Source organism: Artibeus jamaicensis, unplaced genomic scaffold (genome assembly GCF_021234435.1).
Source record: "Artibeus jamaicensis isolate MK-2021 breed Jamaican fruit bat unplaced genomic scaffold, CSHL_Jam_final scaffold_660, whole genome shotgun sequence".
NCBI classification, from domain to species: Eukaryota; Metazoa; Chordata; class Mammalia; order Chiroptera; family Phyllostomidae; genus Artibeus; species Artibeus jamaicensis.
The window spans coordinates 10,266,671-10,287,475 of NW_026522052.1; the positions used below are offsets into that span (position 1 = coordinate 10,266,671).

Here is a 20,805-nt window from a genome sequence, read left to right on the forward strand (position 1 = left end):
CGATCCCTGGGCTGAGGACGCCCCACCCCCCACCCCCGTCCCTTTTTTTGTCCTGGGGGCAATAATGGTCTCCCTTCCTCCTTTTGTGGATAAGCTCTGGCTGCTGGAATGCAGCAGCTCTTCTTAGTAACCATGGGAACCTTATTGGCATGGCAACCTGGCAGCTTCAGTGAAAGGCAGCAGTGGGGGGAGAGATGGAAGGGGAGGGGTGCAGTTCTGCAGAAGGAAGGGGTGGGCAGCCTTCTTTCCTGCTGAGGAAAGAAAAGGAAGAGGGAAGATGCCTTGCTCTTTGGATGGTCCCTCAAAGCCCCTGATGAGCTCAGACCTCACTCCATAACCCAGTTCAGGAGGGCCTGGGGCAGGGTAATAAACCAAACCGGACACCAAGACCTAGACCTATTGATGCCTTCGTATTCTAAAATGCGGCTCAGAAGCGCTGGGGAAGGAACAGGGGCTGGGAGACACAGGGCAAAAGGTCTCACAACACGTGAGCAAATTCTGACATTAAGTTTTCATTGCTGGCAAAAATATCACACGGAGCTTTGGTCGGGCTCTGAGAGTCCAAGCACCTTTTTGTTAAAGATGTCTAGGGATGAGGACGTTTTCAAGCAGCATCTAAAGCAAGAAATAAATCTATGCAAAAGGTTCAAGAAGGCTGAAAATGCAGTAAAAACACAAACAAACAAGATCTACTAGGGAGAAAGAACTGCTACCGGAGAGGAAGGAGTGGGCAGCAGAGCAGCTGGCAGTGCGTGCCGGGCCTCTCTCTCGGCTCACTCAGAATTCTTGTCATTATTGGTTTCTCTGATGGACAGGGTGTGAACCGCGGCTATTCTGGGCTTTGGAATCCGATGGCCCTGGGTGAGAACCCTGCCCTGCACCTTCCTTACTCTGTCTCCGAGTCTCCCAAGAGAGATTTCCTCTTCTCCCAAGAGATGAGGATAGTAATACCTACTCTATAGAGTCACAGTGCAAATTAAATAAGGATTTTAAAGTTTAGTTAACAGCAATACTAGTTAAAGCTCCATGTGTGACAGCCACACAAACAAGAGCCTCCTTGTCGCAAGGCTGGCTCCTCGGAAGTGGCCCTGAGTGGTTCTGTGGCATCATCACCTGACAGCTGACCATGCTTTTTTTCCCTCCTTCTTTATTTTTAAAATATACTCTTTATTATATTTTTTCTTATTTTTAAAAAATGCATTCACTTAAAAAAATAATAGCATCATTGAGATGTAATCATCTGCCATAAAAGTCAATCTTTTCAAGTATACAATTGGGTGGGTTTTAGTACACAGAGTTGGACAGTCATCACTGTTACCTAATTTTAGTACATTTCCATCACCCCTAAAGAAACTAAAGAGGCTACACACCCATTAGCATTCACTCTCCGTTCCCTTCTCCACATGGCCCCCGACATCCACTGATCTACTTTCTTTCTCTATGGATTTACCTATTCTGGACATTTTACGTAAACGGGACACGCAATTTTTGACTTTCTGTGTCTGGCTTCTTTTACTCAGCACGATGTTTTTAAGGTGCATCCATGTTGCAACATAGGTGAGTGCTCTTGTTTCTTTTATGGTGGAATAATGTTCTGTGGCGTGTACCTTCCACATTTGTTTGTCACTTCATCTCTCCATGAGCACTGGTGTTATTCCCACTCTTGTTGGCCACTATAAATAAAGTTAATGACATTCAGGTACAAGCTATTGTGTGCATGTGCTGATCAAGTCTGCGTTCATGGTGTATCAGGCCTCGTGGTCTGCATGTGATCAGATAGAGACAGGCGGATGTCATTGCTTCTTTTTAAATTTCCTCCTCAGTACACCTTCCTCTACTTCTATTTCCTCGTTACATTTAAAAAAATATTTTATTTGCTTTTAGAGAGAGGGGTAGGGAGAGAGAAGGAGAAGGAGGGAATCATCAATATGTGAGACATACATCAATCAGTTGCCTCTCCCACACCCCCATCTGGGGAACCCGTCTACAACCCAGGCATGTGTCTTGACTGGGAATGGAACTAGAGACCCTTCAGGTCACAGGCTGGTGCTCAGTCCGCCGAGCCCCAGCAGCCAGGGCTTCTCCTTACTCTTGTTCTCATCTCCACCCCATAGAGCAGGGTAGTCAGCCTCACGCAAATTTCCAGATATGGCACTTTGACATACTCATAAAATATATTATTTTTCCTCCCACAAAAGATATTCTTGGCCCTGGCTGATGTGGCTTAGTGGATTGAGCACTGGCCTGCAATCTGAAAGGTTACTGGATCACTTCCCAGTCAGGGCACATACCTGGGTTGCAGGCCAGGTCCCCAGCCAGGGGTGTGTAAGAGGCAACCGATCGAAGTTTCTCTCACACATCAGTGTTTCTCTCCCTCTGTTTCTCCCTCCCTTCTGTTCTTGCTAAAATAAATAAATAAATAAATAAATAAATAAGAAACTGCTCCTGCATTTCAAAAAGCATTAAAAAAAGGACATCCTCTAGGTGCAAAAGGGGAAGAGGGAGATACGGACAATGATACACCGACCAGACTCATTTTTCAAGAACAATTAAAACATCCTTTAGAAATACTTTTCTAAACTTTTTCATTGAGATAGTCCATACATCCTAAAAAGTATATAATTAAATTAACTATTATACACACACCATCTAGGAATTGCCTGTGTCTGCCAAGGTAAGGATGGATAGAGAGTTGCCAGATAAAAAAACAAAGATACATTGAGTGCCTGCTTAAATATGAGTTTTAGATAGGCAATAACTTTTTTGTGTAAGTCTATTCTATGCAATGTTTGTGAATGCTTATTTAAAGGTATTCATTCTTTACCTGAAATTCAAATTTAACTGGACATTTCTCGTTTCTATTTAGTAAGTCGGGCAACCCTAGAAGGGGAAATTAAAGGATGTCCCATAGACATAACTCCCTTTTATGACTGGATAACAACTGAGGTTTGGTTATAGGAAACCCCAGAGTAAAATGAAATATGGAGTTAATTGGTGGATTGAATCTGCTCCCTCCCTAGTGTTTTGTATAACTGTGTACATGCTTTTGCTTTCTCACGATATCTCTGTGAAACGGTCAGGAATCTACAAATGGAGAAACAAAGGCAAAGATAGTAAAAGACATTTCAAAATCCCTCAGGGAGTTCAGGGTCCACTTAAACAAAATATTGTGATTGGCTTTTGAAATAAAATGTAGAGTTTAGATTTATGAACTTTAAGAACAGGAAAGCATTTTATCCTAAGCCCTTTATAGTGTATAAAGATTTTATTTACTTTCAGAGAGAGAAAAGGGGAGGAGATAGGGAGAGAAACCTCGATGAGGGGGAGGACCATCTTTTGGTTGCCTCTTGCACACCCCCAACTGTGGACCTGGCCTGCAATCTGGGGCATATTTTTGTCATTTCTTCATCAGGTGACTGCTATTCCAACAGAGATGACTGCTCTGGAATTTATAATTATTTGGGGGGTTGATTTATTGTCAATTTTTACACTACTGCTTATTCTTTTTTAAAGCAATATGGTCTTGCCCTGGCTGGTGTGGCTCTGTGGATTGAGCATTGGCTTGTGAACCAAAGGATAGGTAGTTTGATTCCCAGTCAGGGCACAAACCTGGGTTGTAGGCCAGGTCCCAGTAGGGGGCGCTGGAGAGCCAATCACACATTGATGTTTTTCTCCTTCACTTTCTCCCACTGTTCTCTCTCTTTAAAAATAAATAAATAAAATCTTTTAAAAAAAATCAATATGGCCTTGTTCTTGTTGCATGTGCTTTGTGGTCGGGAATAATTACCTACAGACTATATGGCTATGAATAGACTGTGAATCATGGGGAATATTCCATTTCCCTTGTGGAAACAAATTAGGGAGTTTAGTCAACCCTGGAGATCAGGGGTGGAGATGAATACAGGCTTGAATTGCATGTTGGTAGTCGAGAACTACCGGTGATGGAAAACTCAAGTAGTCTTAAAATATTAGCAGGTACAAGCTCATCTTTATTTACTGGGCCGCGATTGACATAGGTTTTCAGTAAAGATTCAGCAACTCATTTCCAGAATGTCAAGGAAAACTGGCTTTTTCAAGATGGAGTCTTCTAAGGAAGATCAAATAAGATGAGTGTGATACACACCACGCTGTCACCGAATTTCTAAAGTAAAAAGTCATTACTAGTTTAAAACCACTCAGGAAAAGAAAACCAAGAAACAAAAAAGGACCGGGCAGCCCTGGGAAGCCAAGTTTCTCCTCCCTGAAGTATCAATGTAGGAAGTGTGTGTAACGTTATATTGGTTTCTGAGTCCAGTGTGTGGCTAGACCAGATGGTTGTGCAATGTTTTATATACTCCAAGAATCTTTGATTCCATTTAAATAAATTAGGGACTAATGGAAGTTTAGTTTAGGAACTGACATAAGCCCCTAGAATGGTACTGGTGTGATTCTGCAGCAGTTGTTTGTGCTGCATTCCCAACAACCAGCAGTTTGTACCTATGGCCCAGTCTTCTCTGTTTTTCTTACTTACAGGCGTGGTGTGCCCATGTACATACCCACGCTTTACTGTTAGTCCCCTCTGTATGAAATGCAGACCCATTCTGGCAAAATGTTCACTTACCCCTTAAAGACCCATGTCAAAGGTAGTGGTTCTCAACCGGGGTGATTTTGTCATCCCCACCCCCCGGGGGTTACTTGAAGTCTGGAGGCATTTTTGGTTGTTACAACTCAGGGAAGAGGGTGGTGCTACTGGCATCTAGTGGGCAGGGATGCTGCTAAACGGCGCACAACACACAGGACAGCTCCCCAAAATAATCGCTTAATCTTAACTAATTACATCTGCAAGGACCTTGTTTCCAAACAAGGTCACATTCTGAGGTTCCGAGTGGATATAGGTTTAGGGGAAGAAGCCTTTCAGCCCACTACAGGTTTCAAGTGGTAGAATTTGGAAACCAATCTCTCAACTCTGAATCTCTGGAAGGCACGCCCTCATTTTTTACCTCCCCGGCTTTTAGCACAGGTCACAGAATGCAAAACAAACAAACAAAATGTTGCCTGGAATTTGTACACCTGTCTTCACAGCAGCATTTTTCACAGTAGCCAAAAGGTGGAGACAACCCAAATGCCCTCAGACGAATGAATGGGTAAACAGGAAGTGGTATATCCATACAATGAACTATTGATCAGCTTAAAAAAAGGAATGAAATTCTAACATATGCTGCAACATGGATGAAACTTGAAAGTACTCTGTAAGTAAAATAAGCCAGAAGCAAAACAATAAACATTGTATGGTTCTGCTTATAGGAGGTACTTAGGACAGTCAAATCCACGGAGGCAGAAGGCGATTGCCAGGGGCTGCAGAGAAGGAGGAAGGGGGAGTGATAACTTTAATGGGTACAGAGTTTCAGGTTGACACGATGAAAAAGTTCTGCAAATGGACAGCAGTAACACCTGCAATAACAGTGTGAATGTACTTGATGCCACTGGATTGTACTCTTAAGAACGGTTAGCACAGCCCTAGCCGGGCATGTCAGCGGCTTGGAGCATCGTTCGATATACCGAAAGGTTGCGGGTTTCACCCCTGCTCAGGGCAGGTACCTAGGTCAGGGTGCACTCACGCGGGAGGCAACTGATTGATGTTGCTCTCTCATATCAACATTTTTCTCTTTCTCCCTCCCCCTCTCCCTGTAAAAGTCAATAAACATACCCTCCGGTGAAGATTTAAAAAAGCAGTTAACATGGCAGGTGTTGTTAGGTATATTTCACTGCAGTAAAATGAAAGAAATGTTTGCCAGCAGAATAACTGCTGACATTCAGGGCACGCATCCCAGATCCCTAGAATGTCAGTCCTCAGCCTCCAGTTCCTCCAAATCCTCACAAAAATAAGAACAGAATTCACGTACTGAATACTTACTCTATGCCAGCTGCTATGCTAAGCATTTTGCGTGATTGTTTTTTTAATTTGCACAACAACCTTGTAGTAGATACTGACATTCCATTTTACAGACAAGAAAACAGGCATGGGGCTCAGAGAGGGTAAAAAGCTTGCACGAGGTCACCAGCTAATAAAACACGGGGGGTTGAACCCGAGTTTTCTGCAGAGCCCAAGGTCTCACTTTGCTGTACTTCCTGGAAAACTTCTCTCAAACCTGTGAGTCCCATGCTTTGCGGATACGGACAGAAGGTGGCCTCTAGTGCAGGGTCCCCAGGCTTCTGCTAAGGAAGATAATAGCCAAGAGTTAAATAGCGCCTTCCGTCATGCCTGGAAGTACTTTACACACAGTACTCTTGGAAGTACTTTACACACAGTACTCTAACCCTATACCAAGTCTCCGAGGTGAGTGCTGTTAAATATCCTGCTTTAGAGAGGAAGACCTGAGACACAAGAGGGTTAACCCGCCCAAGTCACAGCACTAGGTATCAACCCAGGAAAGTAGACTCAAGGACTTTCTAACCCCCTACTTTCCTTCCACCCTAGCAGGAGGAAATCCTCCGGTTAGTGACACTGGAAGGGCAGAATGACCAGCTCTTCCTCCTGCTTCATCGGGACCTTGTTCCCTTGCTTTGCCTCTTTTTTGTGATTGAAATGTTTGTATAATGAGTGAAAAAAAAAAAAGAGCTATGGAAAGGCTCCCTTCAGCTTTCAGCTGCAGTTCTCAGATTAGCCCAGGCACACTACACGTCCTCTGACCTCACCTAACTTGACAAAGTACTCGGGTTCTCCAAGCAGACGCGCGCTTCCAGTTACGTTTCATTGATCCTTTCAGTCCTCCCAGTTTTCATTGTCTGCTCTCATGAATTATTAGACAGCAGGTAAACGCACCTATAAGCTCAAGCTTATGCATAGTGGACCAGATAAATGAACGAGGAGTAAATTTTCATAAGGCCCTAGGCTCCTTCCTTACATCACCTGGTGAATTACCCTCATCACAAGTCCGCCTGGGCTGGAAACCTCACTCAGCATTATTAGCCTGGACCCAGCTCCCATTCTGCACCTTTGGGTGGTAAGTGTCGATCGCCTTTGGCTTGAGGTCTGAACTGGCTTGTGGCTGGCAGACATCCCTCGGCTTGCCCGCCCCAGCCCCGGTAGAGTAGAATGGGGAGCCGGGGAAGTCCAGGGGTTTTTGGAGCGTGTCTGTAGGCGTCCACTTGCTCATCCACTCGGGCACCGCCTAGTTTTTTCGAGAACTTACAGCGTCGGGCCCAGTGAGACTTCCATCCCGAGTTACTGCACGCGCCCAAGTTGGATGTTCTGCATATTCCTGTCGGAAGCAGAAAGGCCAATGTTAAAGGGGGCAGGGGGAGGTACTAAACTTATAAATATTAATAAAGGCAGCCACCTGCTCCAAGGAAGGCTACGAATGTTAACAAGGAGATGACGCATGGGTCCCGCGCGCGCCGGTGGGCGGGAGCCCGCGCGCGGGCGCGGCCCCGGAGCCCGGGCACGAGCGCGGGGAGGGGCGGAGGGCGGGTGCCGGGGAGCTGGCTGCTGCCGCCGCACTGCCCCGCAGCCACTGCCCCGCCGCTCCCTCGCACTGCGCTCCGGCAATTCTGTGGATGGAGGTGTCCCACTGAGCCCCGGGACGCGCCTCCCTCCGCCAGGACCCGCACAGGTGCAGTCGCGGGGGGCGATCTTGTCCGGACCGACCCACGGCCGTGGGTGGGGGTTGGACAGGGTGGTAAGGAGGCCCTGCGACCCCGGGCTTCCCTGCCCGTAGGTCTGGAAGAGCCGCAGCCTCGCACCCCGTTGCCGTGTGCCATCCTGGAATCGGAAAGGAAAAGCCCGGGGGCCGGCGCTCTCTGCCCAGCCGTTCGCAGGAGCGCAGCGGGGACACAGCGCCGGGCCGGGGACGTGGGACCGCGGGCACTGCGAGCAGCATCAGAGCCTGGGCCCCCAGCCGGGCCTGGTGTGTGTGTGAGTGTGACTAGGCGTGACCGTGGATGTGTGGACGTGTATGGGAGTGTGACAGTGTGTGTCCGTGTCAGCGCGCCGGTGCGGGGGTGCGTGTGTGCATGTGTGTGTCTGTGTACCGGAGCACGCGGTGTGGGGCCGGGGAGGCAGGGGGCCCGGGTGGGGCGGGAGCAGCGGTCGGTGCCTCCCCCGGTCTGTCACCTTAAAAACTCAAGTCGTCTCTGCCCCTAATAACCCGTCCCGCCGTCCGCCGTGCTCTCCCTGGGGTGCCAGGCCTTCCCCAGGACCCAGCACGCCTGCGGGGTCAGCACCCTGGCCGCCGCCGCAGACGCTGGGGAGCGATTGTCGGACCACAGGACCAGTCGCAGGAAGGACGCGTGTGGTGGAGGGCGCGCTGCCGACCGTGGGCTCCGGGTCTCTGGGGCTCAGAGCGCGACGCTGGACAGAGCTCGGGGCGGGGATTATCATCACAGCCCTCTGTTCTCTCTTACCTACCTCTTCCATCCTCGACACCCCTAAATCCCTACCCATTCCTGTGTCCCCGTCTTGTTTGGCCAAAAGGACCAGTGGAGTCTGTGTGCGGCCGGCGGGGTGAGCCCAGCTTTCTTGGAGCGCCAGCCATTGTGCTGCTTGGCGGAGCCTTTATTTACCCCAACAGCCCAGGGGCGGAGGGTAGGGGGGATGCGAGAAGAGGGTGAATGGAGCAGCGGGAGGAGGGGAAACAGGGAAGCAGAACCGCTAAGGGATTGCTGGCTTGGATGCAATGAAATACTCTTTCCATCAAAATGTGAAGCTGGCACGATCGTGTGCACCGGCCGGGTGTTGCTGCGTAGCAGCAGGAAACCCGAAGGTGCATTAGTGGAGGGCAGGTGGGAGGGACGGCGCGGGGCACGCAGAAGCAATTGATCTATGGGGCGAGTAATGGGAAGCAGGGGGCACTGTCAGGGGGGCCTCTGTGGCGCCCGGCGAATTCTCTGCTGCTCTGCTCCACTCTGCTCAGCTCAGCAAAGCAGGGACTGGAAGTCTGGGCGGCAGCGCCAAGCTGCAGCTAGTGCTTCATTGTGCTGCATGAGAGAGAGGCGTACGCGTTTCCTACCAGGCCTCTGTGAAGCTCCGAGGTGCCTTTTCTTTGCCAAATTACACTATCTATCTGGAGCCAAAATAAATGGAATAGATTATAGTACGTAATCAAACTATACCCCTGCCCTCTGTTCTACGATAAAAAGATAAGACAGGCTTTCTATGGTTTCTTCTTTCTGTCATTCTTGATATGTTTTTTTAAAAAATCAGTTTTGAAAGTACAGAATAAAAAGGGATAAGTGACTGATTATACTGACCCTAGCTTTTAAGGTGGGAGGAGACCTCTGAGGCGACCTGCAGTGAAGACAGGAAGACGGGCACGCTTGCCAGGGTGCAAGAGCAGGACCGGATCAGTTGGGGGGCAAAGATGAAGAGTGAAAGAAGGCGAGCTGAAGGAGGGAGAGAAGGGGGCACCATTTCAAGAAGGGCTTCGAGCCCCAACCCAGAACTCCCTCCTCAGGACCATGGTAGGGCCAGTCAAAATGCCTGGCTCTCATCTCCTCTGCCGCAGCCGAAGGTCTTTCTACAAATCCTAGGCTCACTCTGGGTGTTGGGTGACTTCTCGTTGCCAGCACAGCTTTCGGTCTTAGCATCATGTGTAGCTGCTAAGCTTCACACCAAGCTTCTCGGCTACTATGCAGTGAACTGGCGGAAAGAAATCAAGCTACATTATGGATTGTGATTATGTTTCTGAACTCTCAAACTATAATATAGATTTCTTCCCTAATAATCCTCTAGATGAATCCATTTCTCTAGAGGCTACTGAGGATGGGTACTTCCAGCATAATCTTCCTGATGCCAGCGTTCAAAACTCAGTCTGAGTCCTCTTGTTGCTGGTTAATTAGTATAGATTGTGCTATTTCAAATCCCCACCCCCTTGGCATCACCTGCTCCTTCCAGCACACAGTCTCTCCTAGAAAAGAGTACACATTTAAAGGGAATGACATTTCTGGAACATCTGCTGGTTAACTTTCATGTCTCTCTGAAATGGGACCCATGATTCAAAAGGCTTTGACCAAATGAACTGAAAATATGGGTGCCTTAGCAAAAAAGATGATAACATTTATTCAGCAACAGTTCTCTCACTTGATAAGCATTTTGAGGACAGTATGTCATAGCAGGGACAGTTTTTCTGTCACTTGGAGCACTCTCACTCCACATTTCCATGGAACTAGGTTATTCCCATTTTCCTAAAATCACTGAAATTTATTGGACACTGTGTATTCTACACATTGTACCTACTGTTTCAAAGATGATCTCATTCACTCCACAAAATAATCTTCAATGCGAGTACTCTTCTAAATCCCATTTTAGAGATGAGGAAACTGAGGCACAAGGAAGCTGACGATTTGCCTGCAGTCTCAGAGCTAGGAAGCGATAAGACCAAGGTGGGAACCCACAGTCCAGCACGTCACCCTCCAGAGTCCCACCTCCGCTGACAAACCCCTTACCAGTGAAACCTTCCCTACTCACTGTTCAGTCTGTGGTCTTGCCTGAACTCACATTGGCACTAAGGAAGCCCTCATCATTTCTGTGCTGTGGGTGGGCCCTTTTGGCAATGTAGAGAAACCTATGGGATCCTTCTCTGAATATGTTTTAAATGCATTAACCAAAATGTAATTATACTCAAGAGCCCTTGATGTCTGTAGACCTTTGGTGAAGAATCGCTCTCTGACGAGTAGTCACATGTGGCTCAATAGCTGTGGTGTCCAATAGGGTACCATTGGTTACATGAGGCTCTTGGGCACTGGAAACGGGGCTCGTCCAAACAGAGACTTACTGTGAATGTAAAATATACCCTGGATTTCAAAGATAGTATGAAAAAAATATAAAAGTGGATCATTAATATTTTAAAATATGGATTACGATTTGAAATGGTGATAGTTTCACTATGCTGGATTAAATAAAATACATTATTATAATTAAGTTATTAAGTTCATATGTTATTAAAATCAAGTTCCAAAGGTATTAGCTCTTTACCACCACCTTCATTTTAACAAATGAGGTAATCAGGACCCACGATGCTTCTCACTGAGCCAGACATCGGCCAGTCTCTTGTCCCTTAAGCCTGTGTTCTTCCCAAGCTATCATCCTGCTTTTGTATCTTTTTATATTCTAAGGTCCTACCATGTTGCGGTTGTAAACTATAAGTACTCAGGATATGCTTTGATGTGATGCTGTGCCCACTGACTCAACCCCAGTAAAAGCCAAGGAAGAGCTGGCCAGGGCCTGGCCCGCCCCTCACTCTGCTTATTTAGAGTTTCAGCTCCGTAGAGATGGAGAATGGCACTCGTAGCATCAAACGGTAGTTTTTGCTGTCTGTTCGGTTCTTTTCAGGTAGTGGTTCCAATGTAAGCATCTCACTGGATCAAAAATCACAGAGACAGAAGAGTTGGGTTGCCTGACTTTGTTACAAGGAAGGGAGTTTTGTGTGCAGACAAGGGCAGGATAGACAACGGTGTTTGTGCTGCCTGAGTGTGGGGTGAAAAGATCGGTCTTCAGTGAGTGCGCACTGATTGATTGCCTGGCCACAGGGCAGCGTGTGCTGGGAGCGGGGAGGGTGGTCAGAGGACGCCTGTGTCCTCAAGGAATTTAGATTCAAATTGGCGAAGGGCTTGGGGGTACACACAGATGGATACATCACAGATAAAGGCAACATATGAAGAGGGCCCGGAGCTGTTGGGAACTGAAGGGAGGCCAGAGTGTGCAACCTTCCCGGGTGCAAGGTGCAGGGTCCAAGGTGTTCTCATGGATTCTGCTCTGGGACACACAGTTCGTCTTTTTTTTTTTTTTTATCAATGTGAGAGAGAAACATCGATTAGCTGCCTTGTTGTAGTCACCTGACTGAGGATCAAACCTGCAACCTAGGCATGTGCCCTGAGCAGGAATCAAACCTTCGACCTTTTGGTCCATAGACCAGTGCTCCAACCAACTGAGCCACACTGGCCTGGGCAGTAGGGGGTCTGTCTTTTACAGGATAATGGTTCATTTACTCCATTCCTCTAGTCCCAGACACACACTCAGTGTCTGGGAGAAACTCTGGTGCTTGCTTGAAAGTCTCAGTTGGTGTTCTATTAGTTTCTTATTTAATGATGAAGGTAGTCGTATCCTGGGCCATGAATTCCTATCCAAAACCCTTGGGGCCGGGCATGTTTCAGAACTTTGGCTATCTCGAGTTTTGGAAGGCAGTAATAGAGTGTATATTCTGCATAGCATCCCATGGGCATGAGGGAAACAGTCTCCAGAAACGAGATAACAAAACCATATTCAGCCTTTATGTTCACATAGATCAGGTTTACTTGCCAAATGAGCTTAGGTCAGGTCAGGTTTTGCCACTAAGTAAGTTATGAAGATCCACCAGGTTCTGGAGCACAGGGTTAAGGATTTGGACATACATTGAACAATAGTGACATTTATGGTCTGCCAGCCATGTTCTAAGCTCTCCCCTGTGTTTGCTCCTTTACCCCTATGACAACCGGGGATGCGCAGGTCCTGTTATTATTTCTGTCTTGAGAAGACTAAAACGCAGCACAGAGAAGTTGAGAAACTTGCTAAGGTCAGAACTGGCCAGGGGCAGAACAGGACGTGAGCCTAGGCGGTCTGGTCCAGGGGCTGCACGTGCACCGTTGAGCTTTGTTTTTCAGAGCAGGGAATTGGGAGCAGGTATGTCTCTCAAGTTTACTCTATTTCGGTTAGCATTATTTCTACGGACAATGATGTTTGAACTCCTTAAGTGTGCAATAATGAGGAAGTGCAGGAGCGATGGATGCCAGTAAAGTGGAATCTTTGGTTTTGGGAAGACAGAGTAATGGGAAGGGATTCCTGTTGGTCAGCAAAGCTGGCCCGGAAGGCCAGCCCAAGCTCACTTTGTCTCATTCATTTCTCCCAGATAAACGAATCCTGAGAGCTGCAGCTGTGCCAGAATGGAGGCCCCACTGGTGAGTTTGGACGAAGAGTTTGAGGACCTCCGGCCCTGCTGCTCAGAGGGACGGGAGGAGAAGCCCCGGTGTTTTTATGGCTCATCTCCCCACCATCTAGAGGACCCCTCCCTGTCCGAGCTTGAGAATTTTTCTTCTGAGATAATCAGCTTCAAGTCCATGGAGGACCTCGTGAATGAATTTGATGAGAAGCTCAATGTCTGCTTTCGGAACTACAACGCCAAGACCGAGAACCTCGCTCCTGTGAAGAACCAGTTCCAGATCCAGGAGGAGGAGGAGAATCTGCAGGATGAGGAGTAAGGAGTCCTAGTTACCCTCTTCCACTTCATACCAGGACCCTGTAGCTTGGGGCTCCCGGACAGAGAAGTAGTTTCTGGCTGTGAGTTCATGGCTTCTTGCCTACGTTTTTATGTCCGTGGGGCAGTGCCTGGCAACTGCTGACGTGCTCTGCAATGTCCATTTATGGTCACCAGCAGAGTTTTCTTAGATGGAAAGAATGGCTCAAAGTAATGAAGGGATTTTAGGAAATAGAAAGTTTTCCCTCGATACAAATAGAATTTCAGGAGCATGGTACATTTGGGGGGGTCTATCTTCAGCTTTTTTTGTGTCAGTGGGAATCCACCCAGATATTAAAAAATAAATAAGGACCAGAAAAAAGAAATTAACTATGACAGAGGAATCTATGTCATTAGAACAATTTCCTTCAAGAAACAGCAGAATTGTGAACATCTCTGAATTGTTTACAGTCCCTTACCACTGTAAAAAAGTATCTAGAAAGGTTAAGATGTGTCCAAATAGGAACATATATCAATTGAACAGAGAGCCCATGGAATTACCCCAGACAATGTAAAAGTGGTAACTGGGAGAAGTGGCTTCTGGGTGGGCGCATCCCCCACGTCACTTACCAACCACCTTCTTGGATCTGAACTGTAGTCAAGAAAAGGGATCTGAGAAAAGAGCTATTTGGGGAGGGACTAGAAAGAGAAGGGGTAATTTGTCATATAAATGAAAGAACAGTGTTTGGGGCACTTATAAAAAACACATGAATTCCCTACAGAGATAAAAATGTACCAGTCGTTCTGTAGGCATTGCTCAAGAATGACACATGGATGGTAATGGAAGTTTTGAGCAACTGTGCTTTGGGTTCTCTTTTTACGGACTCGAGTGGGAAGAGTTGGCCATAAACAAGCTGGGTAAGAGGCATGTCCTGGAGGCTTGGGTCTGACTGTATCTGGCAGACGGTTGCTTATGTGGTGACTAATTAAGACTGCATCTCTGAATACAGGGCTCCCCATCTGTGTTTTACTATTATATCCCCACCATCTAATATAGTGCTTGGTGTTTAGTGCATGATCAAATATTTTTGAATGAACTATTGAATATTGAATGAGTTGGATGAGCAATAACAGCTAGCCTTGTAGGAATATGTAAAGTATTTCTAGGTCTACCCCATTTCTGTCTTCTTTTTAATTCAGTCTCCCCTAAAGCCACGGGCATAGAGAACATCTCACTCTGGTGACTGGTACCCTCTCTGCGCTGAATGTTCTGATTCCATTTTACGTTTCAAATGAATCCTTTTTAGATACTGAGCCTGTATAATTTGTTCAACTCTTTTAAATCAAAAAAGGGAAAAATGTGGGGCTTGATTGTACAGAGAATCTTTTTACTGTAGTTCATTGCACCAGGCAATGAACTAGAAATATAAGGACTATGAATTCTAATTTTCCTACTCTCACTAACTCACTATGTGACCTTGGGCTGGTCACCTAACTCTAGTTGGCTGCGTGGGTCCTCCCCTTTGAAGCCTCCAGAGCCCAATCTTGATGAAGCGGGACTAAGGACTCTTGAAGAACTTAATTTCTTATCTCATCCCGGCTGCGCTCTCAAAATGACATTTTAAGATGTGCCCCATACCTTTTGCTTCCAGCAAATCATTTTTCTGCCATCGAAATCCCCCTCTGCCTCATTAAGGATGAAGGCCCAGCCAGCAGGCTCTTACTCTCTCCCAACACAACAGCAGAGGCCACTCAATGTCAATTACGGTCATGTGGGATTATTGGTTTTGTCCTGATTGTCCTCACTCGCCTGCTTCATTGACTGACTCGGCTAAAAGACCAAAGGTTGAATAATTCCTTAGAGATCAAGTATGATTTGAGGATAGTGTAGGGGGAGGCAGCTGGTAAGAGAGAAATGAACACTGTGCTTTCTAGCCAGTCCAGGTACCTGACTCTTCACAACTTAAAATAAAATCAGAATTAAATTGAATATTTTCTAGACACCTATTCAGATATTTCAACTGTAGAATTATGATGAGGTAAAGGAGAAAGATAATTGAATATCTAATCTGATTGCAATTCTCCTGAGCATAGCTCTTGTGTTCTAGAAGCTTGCTTAGGTTTGGTATTTGGAGAGATAGTTCACCTCCAAATGAATGGAAAGTGTTTTGGGTGGAATAGAACTAAATATAGAACCCTTTAAAACAAAAACAATGACGTTTTTGGTCAAACTAACCTCCTTAAAGAAAGCACAAACCGTAAAGCACATGCAGTCATTCCCTTTGAAGTCTGATTTCTTTGATTCCCATTGGGAGTGTTTGGCTACTAAGGAACTGGCAGCGATACCACCTCGTCTCTGACTCTTCAGGACATGAAGCCTTCATGGAAAGTTAGACTTAAATAACCTCTCCTGTTTTTAAATTTAGAAACGATTTCGGAATCTCTTCTTGGCTTAGGTGTGATCACTCTTTCCTCTATCATAAGAGATTGAACCTGGGGACCAGAGCTCCCTAGAGCCCAATACACAATGGGAATGGACTGTCTCACCTCACCTCTTGCCTTATTGGAGTCCCTACCAGCCCTCCTACGAGGGCCCTGGATACAGAGGGGCCAAACAATCAAGAACAGAGACAGTTCTCCTGTTCTTTAGATGAAATCATGGGATTACAGGTGATGTTAAAGACACAGGCTAAGTCTGCACAATATATAAATAGCCTCCAGGCAGCCACACTGTAAGTTGAAGACAAATAAATATTAAATAATCAGCTAGGAAAAGCTGACAGATAACCGTGATTTTTAGGAACGTTAATTCTTTTCTTAGAGGTTCAGTGTTCCCCTAGAGAAGGCAGAGGTAACACTAATTCTGGTTAAGCACTGGGACGAATCTAAAAAGTTGTTCAAAGTCGTTATTGTGCTAGTAATCTTACGTGTTAACTGCGAGAGCACACTCATGTGAACGCACATCTAAGGATGGACATTGGCACCAGACACAAATGGACACTGGACAAGGTTCATCTGAGGGACTTCAGCCTGAGGGGGTTCAGGGACATGTCACCAAGCCCGAGGAGCCCTGTGCACTCTTTACCATATTGCCAGGAGTAGATGTGTCGGGATGTGTGTACGCACACGTGTATGCAGCAGGATTAAGGTAGCCTTGATGGCTGTATTGCCAGTTTCAGACCCGAGCTCTCGTCTAGGTGTATCATCACAATCCACACTGTTCGGTGACCTCTGCCGGCACCCTTTCCCAAAGCCCTAGCCCTCTGCCGAAAGACAGTGTAATCAATTCTGCAGACCTCTGAGCCCAAGCTATGAAATATGCACCTGAAAAGACTGTTCTGTTATTTTCAGCAAACATAATCTCAGGGCAGCAGGACAGGATTGAGGCAACCTGTTTAATCTCAGCTCTTTGATGAAAGATAGAATAGATAGCTTTCGAAGACTCCTTTCTGCAAGATAAGAGTACAGAGTAGGCTGCTGCTCAGGAAGTGGGATTTTACTGTCTACCTCAGTGTATCCGCACAAGGGAATTTGTTAATTTCCAAGGACCCTGCTTACCATTGGAGAGTCGGCGTCTCTGGGGAGAAAGCCCATCCCTCTCTCTTCCTCCCTCCACGCTCCTCAGTGCCATGGCTGCCTGCCTTTGCCTTCCATTTGCCCTTCCCTGGGATGGGGATGGAGGCAGAAAGCTGTGTGCACCCCTGCTGCCCAAGCCACTATCTTCTGCAGACTGGTGAGAAAGCACTGTCCAGAACAAGGTAGCTATAGATGTTTCACACACAGCCAGGTTCTGAGGTTAAAGGTGGGGTTAAAGGTGATGTTAACCCCAGGTGTGATTCTAGGCGCGGTCCCAGGTGTGATTTGGGACTTTATAGTGTTCTGTTGCCCATGCCCGTCATAAAATTCATCCAGAGTTGGAGGAGTTAAATGGTTAGGAAGCCAGGCTCTATTGCCTGGATTCAAACCCCACCTCTGTTTTCACAGCTGCCTCAACTTACCCAAGTTAAATAAACTTTCCTAGGTTTCAGTTCTTCCTCATTAGCATCTGCCATACAGAGTTGTGAGGAGTGACTGAATTAATCCACGGTAAATGTTTAGAGTAGCACCTGGCTTATGTTGGTTTCGTGTTGGCTGCTATGATTGGTGGGGGACGGGAACCCAATAAATACAGGAAGGTCTGTGAGTGACTGCAAAGAGATGGGAGTCATTCTGTGAAGGTTGTTCACACACCTCAAAGGATAAAGAGCTGTTCAACACGAAGAGGAAAACCTGGACAAAACCTGAAAGACAATGAGAATGGGGAGGAGATAAAGGGTTAGGAAATTGTCACTAAAAATCTAGCATTAGGAGATAAAATACAGTGGAGGGTCGTGAAGGCTCAGATGAGAAAAGTTGCTGTTCCCTAAAAGATTTGCCAGATTTTCCAGCTGTCACCTTAAGGATATGAACAATTTGAAGGTCATTTGAATGTGTGCAGCCCATTGAAGTTCCCAGCTTCCATCCTGCCTAGGGGAGCGGGACACGCGGCTGTGGACTATTTTGGGCTTTGCTGAATTTCATTTTCCAGGCACTTGCTGCGGGGACAAACCCGAAGGTTAGTCCTGCACGCACTTTTGTTACCTCGTCACCTCAGAGAACCTGATGCAGTGATCTCATGCAAGCAGGGGGCGTCCCCACCTTTCTAGTGGGCGTGGCACTTGGAGTTCGGTCTCCTAGACGTCGAATCACATTTGGCTCTAGGATGCTAATGAGACGTGGATTTGGAATTAGGCTGGATTAAGGAGGTGCTAACTGTGCCTGATAGAGACTGCATTATCGCTATGTTTACGGAGTAGACTCAAACCCTGCTGAATACAAGTCTAGTGAACGCTTGGTGAGCGCTCTCGAAGGGCTTTCTCGTAATCGTAGGAAAATAGTGAACGAGCCTATGGCCCAGGCACCGCCACTAAATTGTGTTTTTGTGAACTCTTTTCATTTCGTTGCCACTTCAAATGGTATGCGCCGAGCACTAGGAAAATCTCTTTGCTTATACACCCATATATCATATAGTATTTCTTTTCCTTTTTTAAAAGATTTTATTTATTTATCTTTAGAGGGGAAGGTGAGAGGGAGAGAAACATCAATGTATGGTTGCCTCTAGCGCATCCCCTGCAGGGAACTGGCCTGCAGGGAACCTGCCTGCAACCCATCATATAGTATTTCTGATTTTATATACGTTAAGCATTAAGAACTCTTCCCTCCCTCGTTTTATGTATCTGATTTTGATTTCAAGTATCTGTGCTCTGTTTTGCTCTCTCTCTCTATATATATGTATATATATGTATATATATAATTTGCACTTATTGTTTCATATTTAATCCGTACTTTGTCTTTTTTTTCAATTTGGTCCGTATAGATTGCTCACTTTAAATGGCTATTTTCTTGCATTAATGTTGTCTGCACGCTGGTTTCATAGGCGCCACTCGCATCTGACACACACAGGCACCTGAGGGAACTGCAGAGAGGCCTCCTTTATCCTTCTTTAGTGTTAACTAGGGTGCTGCTTGCTTCCGGGGGTGGCAGCATTTTAGGGTTTGGTTTACTGGTTCATATCAATCCCTCACTATTGATTAATGCATGTATTTTCCACTGCGTGAAAGTTTGTGACTTCAGGATTTTTCCCGCCTCCCTTTTCCCCCAAACAAATCATTCTGAAATAAGTGAGTTAAGCAACAGGAATTGTAGAAAACCCCTTTTTTCATAATGTACATATTGAAATTTTAAAAAGAAATGTAAACAAGGAAGCCTCGTCTTCTCCCACCAAGAAGTGTTTACCTAGACAGAGGTGTGTTCGGTTCTCCCTCCCATATGTTTGCTTTGGAGGGTCCATGGTGGAGGCGGGGCACACTCCAACTCTGTCGTTAGGGGGCAGATTGTGCCACCTGTGGGCTCACTAAACCTTTTGGGTAATAAGTAAGCATCCGCACTGTTGGCCCAGATAACGACCCTGTGCTTAATGAGATCCAGCCAGAAAATCTGTCCAGATATCCCCTCCCCTTCCCTCCCCTCTTCTCTTCCACTCTTCTCTGCCCATAAGAGAGGAAACAGAGGCATTACTCAGTTTCATGAGACGTGAACTATTTTGTGGAAGGGCAGATTTATTTTCTAGGGAAATTTTGTTATTGTCAGAGGTGGTCTCACTGTCCTCTCTACCACGTGCATCTCAATGGTGAGAAATCCCTGTTCCCCGAAGCAAACACCTTGCACTTGGAGGCTCCCAGCCAGGGTGAGCCTCTGATTCGGTGTCTAAGCTGCCCTGCCCCTGCATGCTGGAAGACAGATGCCTCAGCCTGGCGCTCCTGGAGGCCCCTCTCCTCCCCCGACCCGGCTCTTCCTTCCTCCTGGGGGTGGGGCCACAGATGGGTGCTAATGAGAGCTTCTCTTTGTTTCCAGGGTCTGGGATGCTCTGACAGACAATTACATCCCTTCACTCTCAGAGGACTGGAGGGACCCAAACCTGGAGGCTCTGAATGGCAACAGCTCTGACACTGAGGTACCTCTCTGCTCCCTCCAACACCGCCCCCAACTTGATAGGGCTTGAGAAAATGTGGATTCCAGTTTGAGGAACACTTAGGATCTTAACAGTCTTCTCCACTAAACACTCAAAATCATTGCTGGAAAGGAGGAGCTGTAGATGAGGGGCACACCCAGTGTACACGGGGTGCCTGGAATTGTTATCTGTGAACATGGGACGTTAGGTGGTCTGAAGGAAGAGGAGGGCAGTGGCTACCACGAGTTTCTTTTTGTGTTCAAGTAATAATGGTTAAAACGAACAGTCTAGTCCCATCAAAACAGTGCTGAGAGCAAGTGCTGATGCTCTGTGCCCAGCTCAGGGCCTGGCTGGTGACCAGAGTCAGGGCCCAGCTATTAGGGAGGTGGCCACACAATGGGAAGGAATTCTTTTTTGTCTTAATTGTTGCTCTATTACAATTGTCCCAATTTTCCCCCATTACCTCCCCTGCCCGGGCGCCCTCACCTCTTCCACAGTCAAGCCCCACCCTGTTGTCCATGTCCACGAGTCATTAATACCTGGTATGAGGAGGAATTCTTTATGGAATTCAACCAAAGAGACGTTTACGTTGTTGGACCTGAGTCACATTCTGAGATTACTGATGTCAAAGAAAAAAGTAGCATAAAGGCTTCTGAATAAATAAAGAGAATATTTATTTTGAGTTGATTTGCAGAGGCTGAGAGTGAACTTCCAGAAAACTGCCCCTCCCAGCTGATTCTACATATAAAAAGGTGTACTCATTTAATGGCTAAAAGCCCATTTCTGCTTTGCTTGGTTTTCTAGTTTCAGCTAAAAAGGAACTTTGACAATTTCTTATCAAGAAGTGCTGTCAGGCACAGTACATGAAGGAGGCAGGATGAATCTGCTATTCCTGGGTGTTCTAGAATTAAGTTCAAGTAAAAGAGCTAGAAACAGATTTCCCTTACTGCACAATATTTCTGCATATCATTGTCCAAAGTAGCAGATAATCAGTTGGCTGATTTTTTTTGGAAAGGTGGTTGTATATCCTTCTTAACTCTTCCAATACTTAGCAATCCAAAATACTCGAAAATCTCAAGGCTTTGTTGACTG

General features: G+C 46.4%; 1 protein-coding gene and 1 pseudogene across 2 annotated transcripts in view; one reads left to right on the plus strand and one right to left on the minus strand.

Annotated features, from left to right (window-relative positions):
• LOC119041056 (phosphatidate phosphatase LPIN2-like) overlaps positions 1–7,740 on the minus strand; it is a 28,234-nt pseudogene extending 20,494 nt beyond the window's left edge.
• The window catches only part of FEZ1 (fasciculation and elongation protein zeta 1), a 38,378-nt gene continuing 25,016 nt past the window's right edge, over positions 7,444–20,805 (plus strand). Inside the window, exons 1-3 of one of the 2 annotated variants that reach the window (XM_037134138.2) lie at positions 7,444–7,592; positions 12,861–13,205; positions 19,617–19,716. In XM_037134138.2, coding sequence (XP_036990033.2) covers positions 12,895–13,205; positions 19,617–19,716 — 411 coding nt within the window. In that variant the 5' untranslated portion in view covers positions 7,444–7,592; positions 12,861–12,894. Of the gene's footprint in view, positions 7,593–7,858; positions 7,887–12,860; positions 13,206–19,616; positions 19,717–20,805 lie in introns of those variants that run through there. The other variant, XM_053659453.1, reaches the window with a different exon arrangement.